A 12,415-nucleotide genomic window follows, 5' to 3' on the forward strand; every position below is an offset into this window, starting at 1 on the left:
GAAATAGTTTTGGTCCGTTCTTTTCTTTTTCTTTTAGTGGTTTTTTTTTACGTCGCTACTGTAGCTGCCTCGGTGTGGGCGCAAATGAGTAGCTCGTGCAACCTAAGATTATATATATATATATGTCTTTGTATTTTCCTCACTCTGTGCATGCGTGCGTGTGTGCCGTGGGGCGGATGCACTGCATGCTTCAGCGGAGTTTACTAAACTGGTCGGCGCCTCTCTTATTTCTGGCCTTGTGTGCTTGCTTGGATTCCTTCTGTGTCTGCCTCTCCTCCCGCCGCCACTATGTTCCGTGGGGGTGAGAGGCATCCGCACGGAAGCCGCGCGTCCACCCGCAGAAGAGGAGGGGAAGTAAGCCGCCGTGGGCACTCAAACCATGAAGGAAAAAAATAAAAATAAAAAGGAATGAGCATCGCAAGAAAAACTGCAAGGAGGAAATAGAAGAAAAAAAAATGGGGGGGGGGACGTGCTGTGTGGGTAGCACACGATCTTGAGTTGATTCTTTTTTTGTCAAAAAAAAAAAGAGGGAGCTTGATGAAATGACGGGGTCCAGCCTCTGCTTGGGGAGATAGATACGCTGAGTCCTCGTTGCATTTCCTGGCTGTCCTTCATCGTTTGTTCTCTCTCTCTCTTCGCCTCGCCCCTCTCCACGCTGCTTTTACAGGACTGTACTTCGACGCCAACGCTGTGGCAATTTCCCTCTCCAAACGGTTGTTGTTGTTGTTGTTATTGGCTACCTGCACCCGTGATCGCTGCGCAGGCGCATGAAGACGCTTTTCAACGGGGCTCGCTGCTGCTGCCACCGCACGACCCTCCTCCGCCTGCTCTCTTTCTCTCTCTCTCTCTCTCGCTGCCGGTTGGAAGACAATCGTAGCATTATTGCGCCTCTCAACCAACCTCGCCAAAGAAAGAAATAACAAACACCCCGCAGTAAAGAAGTGACGGTTATCATCAAGAGCGAAAAAGCAAACTAAAAAAAGAAGGGAGGAAGCGGGGTCGCGACATGTTCAAGAATCAGTACGATACCAATACGACGACGTGGAGCCCTACCGGCCGGTTGTTTCAGGTAGAGTACGCGAATGAGGCGGTGAACAACGGCTCTGCTGCAGTTGGTGCAAAGAACAAAGACTTTGTTGTGTTGACCGCCCTGAAGCGCACCCCAGCGGCGCAGTTTTCATCCTACCAGGAGAAGCTGTTCAAGCTGGATGATCACGTGGGTATGGCAATAGCTGGTCTTGTTGCAGACGGTCGCGTGTTAGCCCGTTTTCTGCGCACAGAATGCATGAACTATCGCTATATGCACGATAGCGATAAACCATTGCCACTCATTGCCGATTTGATTGGGGAGAAGCATCAGCGGCACATCCACTTTGGGGGAAAGCGGCCCTTTGGCGTGGGTCTTTTAATTGCTGGCTATGACCGGACAGGGCCACATTTGTATCAGACCGCCCCGTCGGGAGATGTGTTTGACTTTAAGGCAACAGCTATGGGTCTGCGCTCGCAGGCTGCCCGTACATATCTGGAAAAACACTTCGAATCCTTCCCGGAATGTGATCGTGATGAGCTTATTATGCACGCATTGAAGGCACTTGCGGCGGCATCCTCGGGCGGCGTGGAGCTAAACATAAAGAATACGACCATTGCCATAGTAGGAAAGGGCACCCCTTTCATGATTCTCACTGAGGAAGCGGCGCGGAAGTACTTGGATGGGTTCAAGATGCGCCCAGAGGACATTCCCCCTGTGACAGGGGCTGAAGAGGAGGAAACTCTGCAGGAGCGTTCCTTGGACGTGGAGGAGTGAGTGGTGGACCCCAATGAATGTCGATGACGGTCGCCATCGTGACTATTCCTGCCTTCCCTCGTTTCTCATTCTGTTCCCCAGCCGACCACGCGTACTCCCACTCACCCAAGCAACGCCTCCTCCAAGGAGCCCCCAAGAAGAAGGTAAGAAGAAGAGGCACGCAGTATAGCAAACAAGTTATATATATATATATGTGTGTGTATGTATAACGAATCAGAGAGAGGGGGGGGGGGTTGTTTTTTTTCCGTATTGTGGTAGAGGCTTTAGGAAATATTGAACGACTTAGAGGGGAGAAAATGACTCTGCGCCTGAAGCGGGGCAAAGTGGGAACTAAAGGGGCCTGGCAATTTTGTTTCTATCGTTTGTATTTTCTGCCGCATTTCTTTCAGCTGCTGTGCAACTTGGCAGAAAACTTTGGTCACTCTCTCTGTATTTGTCCTAGTTCTGTGTGATTGCGCGTGTGCTCAGAACCTTAGCAAGTAAAAAAGAACAAAAACAAAAGGTGAGGTGGAGGTAAGTGAAATTGACGACACAACTCGTAGCGCAGATGCCACGTAAGGAAGCAAAGAAGCGGAAGCGCGCCAGTAGCCCGGATAAGGCGAGCACCTCTAGCGCTGATGAACAGGGGAAGCATGGTGGTGCCTTCTCTAAGTTCGAGGAGTTTGACGTGTCGGAGTTGCTTCAAAAGCCGCAGGAAGTGCCTGAGGTTCAGCCGGCTGCGGAGGAGCAAACTTGTAGCCCCACTAACGACACCGTGGCCGATGCTCCGCCCATAACTGCGGTGGAAACTGTAGCTGCGGTTACCGAAGAGCCACCGGCGCCCATCCCGCAACTTATTCCACCGGAGCCCCCGAAGGAACTTCCGCCAGATGAGGAGTTCGTTCCGCTACCCACGCTCCAGGTCGGGCCCATGATGAACCGCTCCTCAGAGGCGCAGAGTGGTCTGCTGAAGGAGCCCGCACCACCGGCGTCGATTCAGCGTGTCACACAACCAGGGATGCTGGTCCCGGCGATGCCCACTGCCTTAATGGAGCTTCTTAGTGGGTAACTGCGTAGTTTTGTTTTTGCTTTTCGTTTTTTTTGTTTTAACCTTTAAAAAGAGGTTGCTCCTCCCTCTTGCCGGATTCATATTTGGGCATGGAGAGCTTAAGTTGTGCGGAGCCCTTCTTTCCTCCTTCCGTGTTTTGGTGGTTGTTGGTGTTGCTTGTTGTATTGCGTTTTTCAGTTCCTTCCGTGTCGGTAACGAGGCTGGTGGACAAGTGGAGGACGCACCCATAAGCACATCAACAAATAAACCCAGATACCAAGTAACCCGGCAAGACGCCGACACAGTTCATAAGAAACGGAAAGTAGATATACTTTCTTCTGTTGCACTCAAATTTGTCCCAATGACCAGCAAGCGCATGGCAAAGAAGGCCGTACCGTCGACAAGGACGGCGGCAGCGGCGACTGCACCAACGGATATGGAGGCTGTGGAGGAGTCGGGCGTCGCTGACGCCGCAGCGCCCGTTTTGCTGCAGGAAGACAGCGGCTCGCTTGGGGAATCACTTTACAAGGCGCTCATGGAGGGAGCATCCATCGATCATGTGGTGAACGACCTCCTCCGTATCTACTCTGAAGGCGGCAAGGACTCCGTGTGTTGTGCTATTCTGAACCTTGTGGGGAAAGCCTCGGGTGCAGTTCAGGCAGAATTGGACGGGACTGCCCTCAAGGAGGACGTGGACGTTACGACGCTCCTGGAGGAGATGTACGCCCGCGTCCAGCAAGAGGCCGCCGCGTATCCATTAGTTCGAAAGGAGCCCAAGTATCGCGTTTTCCGTACTGCCTATCGTCGCTTCTTTGCTCGTCTCGTAGAACTTGGCTATAATGCGAATGTTCTGCTTAACGGTCTGCTGCTTTCGACGCTTCTGCGATGGCTTATTGCCATGAGTGATAGCAAGGCGCGGTGCTTCCGTCACACGGCCATTGTCGCGCTCCTTTCCATTGTTGGGGCTCTCAATGGTCTGATTCGGGACCTCAAACACCGGCTCCCCTCACAGGGGCGCGGAAAAAAGCAGCAGGCGAGCGCCTTGCAAGAAAGTATTCAGGCGATGGTGGATTTGCGTAGCGATGTGATCTCTCAAGCTATTCACCAGCGTCCTCGCGACGTCGCTCCCGAAATCCGACTTTTGGTTTTTGAGCACTTGGAGAAGTGGATTCTCAACTACGATGAGGAATTCGCAGAGAACAAGTATTTCCGCTATTTCGGTATGGCTCTGTACGATAAACGACCAGAGATTCGTGCGGAGGCCCTGAAGATGATACAAAAATCTCTTGTGGCGACGCCAGAGAGTGGCAACCGCATGTTTTTGTTTTTACATTTCTTTTCCAGTCGGCTTGTGGAGATGTGTAGTGACGTCAACCTACGATGTGCTGAATTGGCCATTGGCGTCATTGTTCTCATTCTCCGTGTCTACGGTGACGAAGTCGAGGGGAAAGAACTGCTTGATAACGATATGTTTGATCGTGTGCTGCTGACACTTTTCGATGAGCGTCCGACCATACGCCATGAGGCCGGAGTCCTCCTACGGGCCTTCATAGACTCTCGTGTCCCCACAGATGCCTCCAACGGTGTTGGTTACCATAAAGCTGCAATGGAGTTATTGTGCGCCTTTGCCGCCACACTTCGCTCGCAGTACGGGGAGGCCATGCCAGAGCGCTACCTTGTTGATGCCCTCTGCAACCCTCCGCAGGAGCTGCCGTCTTTTCTGGAAAGCTACGGCTCGATGCTAGACTTTGTCGCGTCAGATGATGTCTCAGAGGTGGTGGTGGGATTGGGTCTGGTTGCCGCGTTTCTTGAAAAGCTGCGCGGCAGGTTGGACCTCGGTCCCCTTCCAAAGGAGGATCGCCGTCAAGGCGCCGCCAAGAAACTTCCAGCGAACACGCAAGAGACGATTGATTCACTGGTGATCTCCCTAAGCCGCGACGTGGGAGTCGTATTGGCTGGAGTTCTTGAGAAGCATCGCGGTGAGGTGGCCATTTTGTCCGGGGTTTCTGCAGTGATTGCGGCCATGGATTTTAAGGCGTTTAGCACCTTGGAGCAGGCGGCGCGGATAAATGCCCTCATGACGCTGATTCGCAAGGCCACTGCCTCCCTGCCACACTGTGAGGAGACACACCTTAACCAGGTGACTGCTGCCTGGCTTGGGTTTGTTGCTGAGGATCATCCAATGAAAAGTGAGGCGATGGGCCAGATACAGGAGCTTTTCAAACAGGTCTTGAAGCAGCTCTATGCGCTAGAGAAGGTGAAAGCGAGGTCTGGCGGTCAAACGGCGGAAAAGGAATTTTTGCATGTATGGGGACGAATGAGCATTCTCTCGTCGCTTGTACCCATGGTGGATCAATGGGATGTATTGAAGGCATCTCTCCTGAGGTGCATCGATGGGAATACTTCCCCGGCGCTGCTGCGATTGATCTTATCCACCTCCATGCGTTGTATCCTGTGGCAGTTGAACGCGGAGCAGGAGGCAGCGGAATCCACGGAGACCTCCACGACTGCCACCCAAATGATTGGGGAATTTGTACCCTGCATCTTCCAGGTGTGGAAAATGGACTTTCGGGGACGGGAGGAGACGTCCAGTCTGCTCCTTGTGGATAGTATGGTCAATCTCTGCGACCTTTGCGCGCTGCGGCACTACACCATGTCGCAAATAGAGCAGGACATGTTTTTGGGAAAGTTCGGCGAGTTGTCAAGTGTTTTGGGCAACGCGATGCATGAAGCGAAGGAGAAACTAAAGGAGGCGGGAGACCGGTTTCGCGACGGTGGCGCGCTGAATGAAGTTGCATTGTCTCGTCGAGAAGTATCGGCGCTTGAGGCGTCCCAGTTGCGTGTGGCGACGGGTGTTGCACGTCTGCTGCTGCTCAATCGTCTTGCGGAGGATGTGGCCCCGCGTGTCTTCCTGCAATGGGTGCATGCACCCAGCAAATGTGTTTCAGACGTGTTCCGCTACTTATTTCGCTCTCTGCGCGATCGATGCAACGACAGCTTCACTCTTGAGAAATCTATCCTTCTCGCGACGTACCACCACGCTTCGGATGCGCTCTACCAGATGGGAATGAAACTTTCCTCCATGCACTGGCCTCTTCCTGACAAGTACTACGCGGCATGTGTCAGCATGGTCCGGTTTGGAATGGAGTTTGCCACAAGCACAGATCCCGCGATGCTGCAGGCCGTTGTTGCCTATTGCCCCAAACTCCTTAAGGTGGATGCCCTGGGTTTGGCGCATGCGCTGGCGGCAAACGAATCGCTGGCGGCGAGCAGCGATCCGAATGCGCAGCTGTTCATTTCAGCCATCCGTCGGGCTGCGCGGTTGGAGGAGGCGGCGGCAAACGCCGCGACCCCCGTGCGAAGTGCCAAGCGGATGCGAGAAGAGGCGGCGTCGGAAGCTATGGAGACGGGCGGCGAGCACGCACTTCAGCCACAGAAGTCGCAGCAGGCAGCAGCAGGGGCGGAGGAAGCAGGAGGGGAGGCTGTGGTGGTATCGTCAAGTAAGGGCACGCCAAGGTCCCGATCCCGGCGCCGTACTGCAGCGAAGGCGCCAGCGGCGTCCAATCGCGTAACCACAGAAGACGGGTGGCGTGTGCGTCCTGGGGAGGAGGAGGTTGCTGCGAGTGTAGTGTCGTCCGTCTCGGAGACGAGGGAGGCGACGCGTGGTCGGCAAACACGAGGCCTCAAACAATCGCAGACAGCGGCGGAGGCCGCGGCGACCCAAGAAACGGTCCTCTCCTCCTTGGCAGCTGAATTGGATAACGATGAGGTATTTATCGCCACGCAGGAGTACGATTAGCCCCTCCGTATGCTCCGGCGGGGGCGTCGTCGGCGCGCAACGCTCAACCACCTTCTTTCCATGAAGGAAAGACACAGATGACAGTTTGTCCATAGAGAAGATAAAAGGAGCAGGATACAAATAATTGCTACGAAGAAGGAATGACCATAGAGTGGGATGAGAAAATCAGAAGAAAATAGATACCAACCATCCGTCGAAAGAATAAAAAAAAAACAGGCAGAGGGAAGGCAGGAAAACGGAGTGTGGTAGTCAAGTATAGCCTCCGCTCTAGAAGGAAAAACAAAACAAAAATAGTCTTATAAAGAGTGGGGTAAGTTGATGAAACGGTATCTTCTGGGGCGTTGCTGGCTCTGGTATCAGTGGTATAGCTAACAGGCCTGCTTTTGTTTTTCCCGCCACTTTTTTTTTTGCGTTTTCTCCCATTGATGTCATTTATTTATTTATTTCACATGCAGTGCTCTCAACTAGTGAATAGTTGAGGGTTGGGGCAAGAGTGTAGGAGGGGGGTCGGTGACATTGGTTAGTGCGTCGACCCCTACTCTTGCTTTTTTTTATTTGTCTGTGTGTGTGTGTGTTTTGCTTTTGCTTATATATATTCTCGCTCCCGCATTAGGTTGCTGCGAGGCGCCCATGACACTGACAGTTGCGGCATCGTCCCCGGCAGCTGTGAGGGATCCGCGGTGCTGGGGCGAGAGCTGGAAGGAGCTTCGAGCAACGGCAGTGAAAAACAAGGACCAGATCGGGCTGACGTTTGATCAGACGTCTCCGTTAAACTCGACGAATTTTCAGGCGCGTTTGGTTTGCTACGTACGCACTTTGCCGCGTTTAAATGATGTAAAGAGCGCCTTGAGACGATTAAATAGCTCTCGTGAACGGAGTCTTTCTTCGGTTAGGCACACAGATAGCCCCGCCTCTCCAAATCGGCGTTACGAGGGGGAGACACACGGACACCGTGTGCCGAGGCCCACTATATGGAAGGTGGAGGGCTCTGTTGAGGGCGGCATCACCGTCGTTGACGCCCTCTCGGGTGCTGAGCTGATGCGTATTTTAGAGCCAAAACGAGGTGTCATGGTGGCTTCACTGCTGCATGCGCCTTTTCGAGGCTTTATCAATAGGCAGCTGGAGGTCATTCCTATTGAGCAGCAGCAGGATATTCTCTCCGTACGGGAAACCTCACTGATTAACACAGACTATGTGTGGCTGGGGTTCGTGGATGGCTCTATACGTTTATTTCCAACTGACGCTCGACGGGTGCGGGAGCAGGATCGATCGGCGCTGCTGGCGCGTGGCGAATTAGCGGATCTGGTGTATGAGCTACCAAAACATCATAAATCGGCTGTTATTGCCATCGCACGTAGCCCTTGCCACGATGATGGTGGGACGACCGATTTAGTCACAGCAAATCGATTGAGTAGCGCCATTCGTGAGCTCACTGCGGCGACGTCGCGCGGGGGCCGAGAGGACCGGGAGCATCTCTCGCTTGTATGCACCGCCTCGGAGGATTCCTGTGTGGTGGTGTGGGACCTGAAGAAAATTTACCGTCGTTTGGAAGAGATGCGGGTAAGTTCGCAAAATACAAGGATGATGCGCTTCGGTGCCGACGCTCCGTCGTTGTCGTTGGGGGGCGATGTCGTCACGTTTGATGTCACGCCCACGACGGACTGTCCCGGCTGTACGGTGCGTTCGACGTACACGCTGGTGAAGGTGCGGCCTCTGTTTAGGCTCAAGGGCGGCGTCGGTGGGCTGCGCACCCTCAACTGGGTCACCTCCGCGGTGACGACTGCGGGCTACCAGAAGCGCCGCGACGCCGTGGCCATGACGCGGGACCCAAGGGAGGCCACGGCGCCGCAGTGCCTCAAGGATCGCCGCGCCGTGCAGCACATGACTCGCTGGGAGAAGCGCGAGGAACATCGTGTGATGCTTCGGCTGTCAGAGCGGAATATGCGGGAAGTGGAGGAGGAGCTGGAGCGGCTGATGCCGCCCCTCGCACCCGAGCCGACGCAGCGCAAACGCGTCAACCTCATCATCGCCGGTGACGTGCATGGCACCCTCCACTTCTGGGATTTGGACGAGGAGCTTGAAAAGTGCGTTAGTGATATGCCCTCCGTGTCGTCTACCTCCCGCACGGACTCCGCCTCGCGCGACTCGCGGGCTGGGCAGAGTCCGTTGCCCACATTTGACCACTCTGTGAGTCCAAGCGGGCGATACGTAAAGGAGCCCCCTGCGTCATCGGCGCGCAGCTCAACGGAAGGGAGGAGTAACGGGAGTAACTCGGTGACCCGACGCCGCGAAGTTTCTCCTCGCGTTCATACCGGCCGCGTGACTAAAGAACGAGGGCGGAGGCAGCACCCTGGCCGCGAAATGGCTGACAAGGGTCCCCCATCGTTGTCTGCCTCATCGTTTACACCAGGTGATGCAAGGAAGCTTGGAAATGCCCGTAACACAGCCGCGGGGGGGGTCTTAAAAAACCCGCATAAAAGCGTCACTCAGTATCCCTCCGTAGCTAAGCACGACCTGCCGTCGGTGAGGCGAGCAAGTATGCCTGCAGGAAGGCCTTCTTTTGCGTCATCAAAATCTTCTGCTTCGCTGAGCAAAGTAAAAGGGGATTCGACGCTAACCTCATTTGCGGTGGCAAGAAGCCGTGGTTCGGGTTCTGCAACAGGAATGGGGCAGAATGGTAAGTATCTTGTGCCGTCGCCACAGTCAAAGCTGTTTCTCTCTCAAGCTACTAGGACACCACGCAGCAGTGTGGCTCACGCCACCCCGGGCCGGCGAACACTGCAGACAGTTGAGAAGAGCACCCCTGCAGCCGCCAGGAGTTCGCGACGGAGAGGCTCGAGGGTTTTAGGGCTCGGCACGAGCGTCAAGAAGACGAAGAAGCGCGTTAGCGGCGATCAACCTATGACACCCTGTGTGAATAAGTCTTTCCAAAGTAGCTCCTTTGCGGAGGAGGCAAACAAGAGCCAGTCGAAGGTTAAACGGGCGATGCCTGAAATGGAAAGCACATGGACCGTGCCGTGGAACTCTTGTAGAGCGTCTGTCGCGTCTTCCTGCCTAACGTCGGGTCGCTGTAGTCAGAGCGGACGTCAGTCCACACACGACGCCACCCATAGCGCTCGCTCAGAGAAGGGGTTAGAGCCGAACCGGTGGATGGGTGGTCATCGATACATCACTGACATGTACAGTCGTAAAGCAAAGTGTCATATGGATTTAATAGAGGGGGGCACTGTCACAGGCATCGCTGTGGAGCTTCCTCCCGTCATTAATGTGACGATGCGCCGCCTACCAGACCCACCGGAGCCCCATTATTCTCTATTGGAGCAGCCCACCGAGGAGGAAATCCGCCGCCGTGAGTTGGCGAACAGCTTTTATCCGTTAACGAATGAGCGTGCCCTCTTTTTTGTGTTTGAACGGATGCAATTCTATGTCTCGGTCGAGCGGGCACTTATGAATATGCAGTGTGTGCCCAAAACGCGTTCAGATAACTTGGACCACCGCACTTGTACCAAACGATTACCTGAGGAACGTGTGATTGCAGAACCAACGCCGTTTAGTTTTGACATCGTCTTTCGCAGACACGTCCTAGAGCTACACCCTCAACCCATTGTGTGCCTCTTTATCGACCACGTCAGGCACCAACTGTGGGTGGCGCGGAGTCATGGGCTTCTTTCTATTTTTTCAACCGATACAAAATCTATTGTTACGCGTGTACCAGACCCTGCTGCTGAGAAGGCGCTCGGGCCCCCCAATGCCGCGGAGTGGAAACGTGTACAACGTGAAATGACGCTGCTAGGACAGCAACCGATTCACTTAGAGATGCATAAAGAGTCTCGAAAAAACCGACCTGGACACTTTACCGGTTTTCGGCCCGTTTCTCTTCTACAACAATTTGAACTTGTGCGAATATCGCTGCTGCATGAGTTGGACTCTGGCAGTGATTTTTCTTTAGGCGTCTCCGCGTCTGTGACGTCGCAGATTACATTTATTGATGGCAAAGGCGCACTCGATGCGCATGCGCGGAATCGCGAGTTCGGCCTAAGCGTCCTTTTAGAAAAACTAAAGGTGTGCCGTCAACACGCGGTGACGGTGCGACGGGCGCAGAGGGACAACTACAACGCCCTCTTCAACGCAGTCGCGGATCGAGTAGGGTCGCTGATTCGACGCTGCGCCACCTTTACTGTGCTGCACTCCGCACGTAAACTCTTTAGGGCCTGGGCACATCACCGAGACTACTACCCTCGTCACTACATTCTGCGACGGTTGCGGCAGCGGCGTCGGCTGCAGCTTTTACACCTGAAGAACGTCATGTCCTTAAATTGTGATACGCGGCTCGGGAGTGTTTATTTCGCCAAGTGGCATGCGTTTGCGCGCGAGCGTCGGGGCCATCAACAGGAACTGGGGCTCGCAAGGAGGTTGGGGGCGGAGGCGGAAACTCCGATGAGAGACAAGTTTGCCAGCTTCATCGGTGAGCACACCCGACGTCGACGATACTGGCTGCTGTGGAAGTCGGCGCTGGCTCCAAGAGGGCGCCCTTCCTCCTTCCGTCCCCTGGCCCAGAGCGCGAGCCCGTCAAACAGCATGGGTGCCACACAAGTTTTCTCGCCAACACTTTTGCAGTCCCCGCGGCAGATCTTCAATTCTCGTCCGAGAGGCGCGGAGCGTGACGGAATTTTTCGCGACATGTATGCCATTATCCGTCAGGTTCATGGCCTTCGCGGGACGCTGATTTGTTTCAGGTGGGACGAGGCGTCAGAAAGCGTCTTGGATGTGGAGGATTCATGGTTTGACGCCGTTGAGGCCGCCACAGAGGAGGCGGAGGCACCGACGGCGTACGCACTCAAGCTGGCCGTCTTCAAGTATGCGCTTGTCCCTTTCCTGGAGAGCCTCGTGTCCACCGCGGAGGAGGTGCTCCCGTACATCCATGAGACCCCCGTCAGCAAGGAGGTGCGCTCGCTGATTCAAGGCTGTTTGCTCTGTGTCGACTTCCTCTACGCCGAGGCGGAAGCTCTTGGCTCCACAGCAGAGGCGATGCGGGACGGGCGAGCCCCTTCTACCTCCCGCCTCTCGCGAGAGGAACGAGCGTCTTCCGTGGAGGAGGCAACGACGGAGCACGAGCAAGAGCTGCGGCGTCTCTTTGATGATGTCATGGGATACCGTGAGTTCCAGACTCAGCTCGAGGCTGTGGCCGCACACCGCACCGTGATTGAGGGGGTTTTGCGCCTTTTCGCCGGGCTGTAATCGGACGTTGCGGAGACGCAGAAAAGGGGGCGGGGACCGTGCAAGGGATATTCACCAATGCCTGTGCACACACCACTTGCGCCAGATGCGTGGGAGGATCTCGCAAAGGTGGGATCTCCCGGGGCTACGGGTCCAAAACAAGGAGAGGAGAAAGGAGAGAAAAAAATGTAACGTCAGGTCACGCACACGCACACGCACACACACACACACACACACAAACATAAACACTACAGGAAAACATCGACAGCAACAGCAATCAATATATATGTTTGGGTGTTCGTTTATTGTTATTACTCTGTCTCTGTGGAAGGACGCAGGATAGCAAGGAACACAGCACATATCTTCTTCTGCCTCGAATTTTTATGTTGCGTTTTTTTCTTCTACTTGCTTCATACGTGTCTTTCGTGCGGAGTATCATTGATGGACGAAAGACATGGACGTCTAGTAAGGAAAGGAAGAGGGGTGAACTTGCACCATGCAAGTTAAATGCAGAGAACATGTTTCGCGAAACATCGTTTCACATTGCCTCTATGCTCAATCTGCTCCA

At 54.4% G+C, this 12,415-nt stretch overlaps 4 protein-coding genes across 4 annotated transcripts, besides 6 other annotated features; all 4 read left to right on the top strand.

Moving 5' to 3' along the window:
• Positions 1-713: 713 nt before the first annotated feature.
• Positions 714-735: a microsatellite.
• A 92-nt stretch (positions 736-827) lies between these two features.
• Positions 828-855: a microsatellite.
• A 151-nt stretch (positions 856-1,006) lies between these two features.
• Tco025E_04967 (putative proteasome alpha 1 subunit) lies at positions 1,007-1,804 on the top strand (the record flags this gene model as incomplete). Its single annotated transcript, XM_029371872.1, has 1 exon — positions 1,007-1,804. One exon carries the CDS (start codon positions 1,007-1,009, stop codon positions 1,802-1,804), a length of 798 nt encoding a protein of 265 aa, XP_029227995.1.
• A 178-nt stretch (positions 1,805-1,982) lies between these two features.
• Positions 1,983-2,012: a microsatellite.
• A 339-nt stretch (positions 2,013-2,351) lies between these two features.
• Tco025E_04968 (uncharacterized protein) lies at positions 2,352-2,852 on the top strand (the record flags this gene model as incomplete). The annotated part of the gene is made up of 1 exon (XM_029371873.1): positions 2,352-2,852. The coding sequence occupies one exon, from the start codon at positions 2,352-2,354 to the stop codon at positions 2,850-2,852; it is 501 nt and encodes a 166-aa protein (XP_029227996.1).
• Positions 2,853-3,192: 340 nt separating this feature from the next.
• On the top strand, positions 3,193-6,630 carry Tco025E_04969 (cohesin complex subunit SA-1/2; the record flags this gene model as incomplete). Its single annotated transcript, XM_029371874.1, has 1 exon — positions 3,193-6,630. The coding sequence occupies one exon, from the start codon at positions 3,193-3,195 to the stop codon at positions 6,628-6,630; it is 3,438 nt and encodes a 1,145-aa protein (XP_029227997.1).
• A 421-nt stretch (positions 6,631-7,051) lies between these two features.
• Positions 7,052-7,076: a microsatellite.
• A 110-nt stretch (positions 7,077-7,186) lies between these two features.
• Positions 7,187-7,205: a microsatellite.
• A 55-nt stretch (positions 7,206-7,260) lies between these two features.
• Positions 7,261-11,868, top strand: Tco025E_04970 (uncharacterized protein; the record flags this gene model as incomplete). Its single annotated transcript, XM_029371875.1, has 1 exon — positions 7,261-11,868. One exon carries the CDS (start codon positions 7,261-7,263, stop codon positions 11,866-11,868), a length of 4,608 nt encoding a protein of 1,535 aa, XP_029227998.1.
• A 183-nt stretch (positions 11,869-12,051) lies between these two features.
• Positions 12,052-12,085: a microsatellite.
• Positions 12,086-12,415: the final 330 nt, after the last annotated feature.

The sequence above is a fragment of the Trypanosoma conorhini genome (assembly GCF_003719485.1).
Source record: "Trypanosoma conorhini strain 025E chromosome Unknown Tco_14.4_contig_00273, whole genome shotgun sequence".
Classification (NCBI taxonomy): domain Eukaryota; phylum Euglenozoa; class Kinetoplastea; order Trypanosomatida; family Trypanosomatidae; genus Trypanosoma; species Trypanosoma conorhini.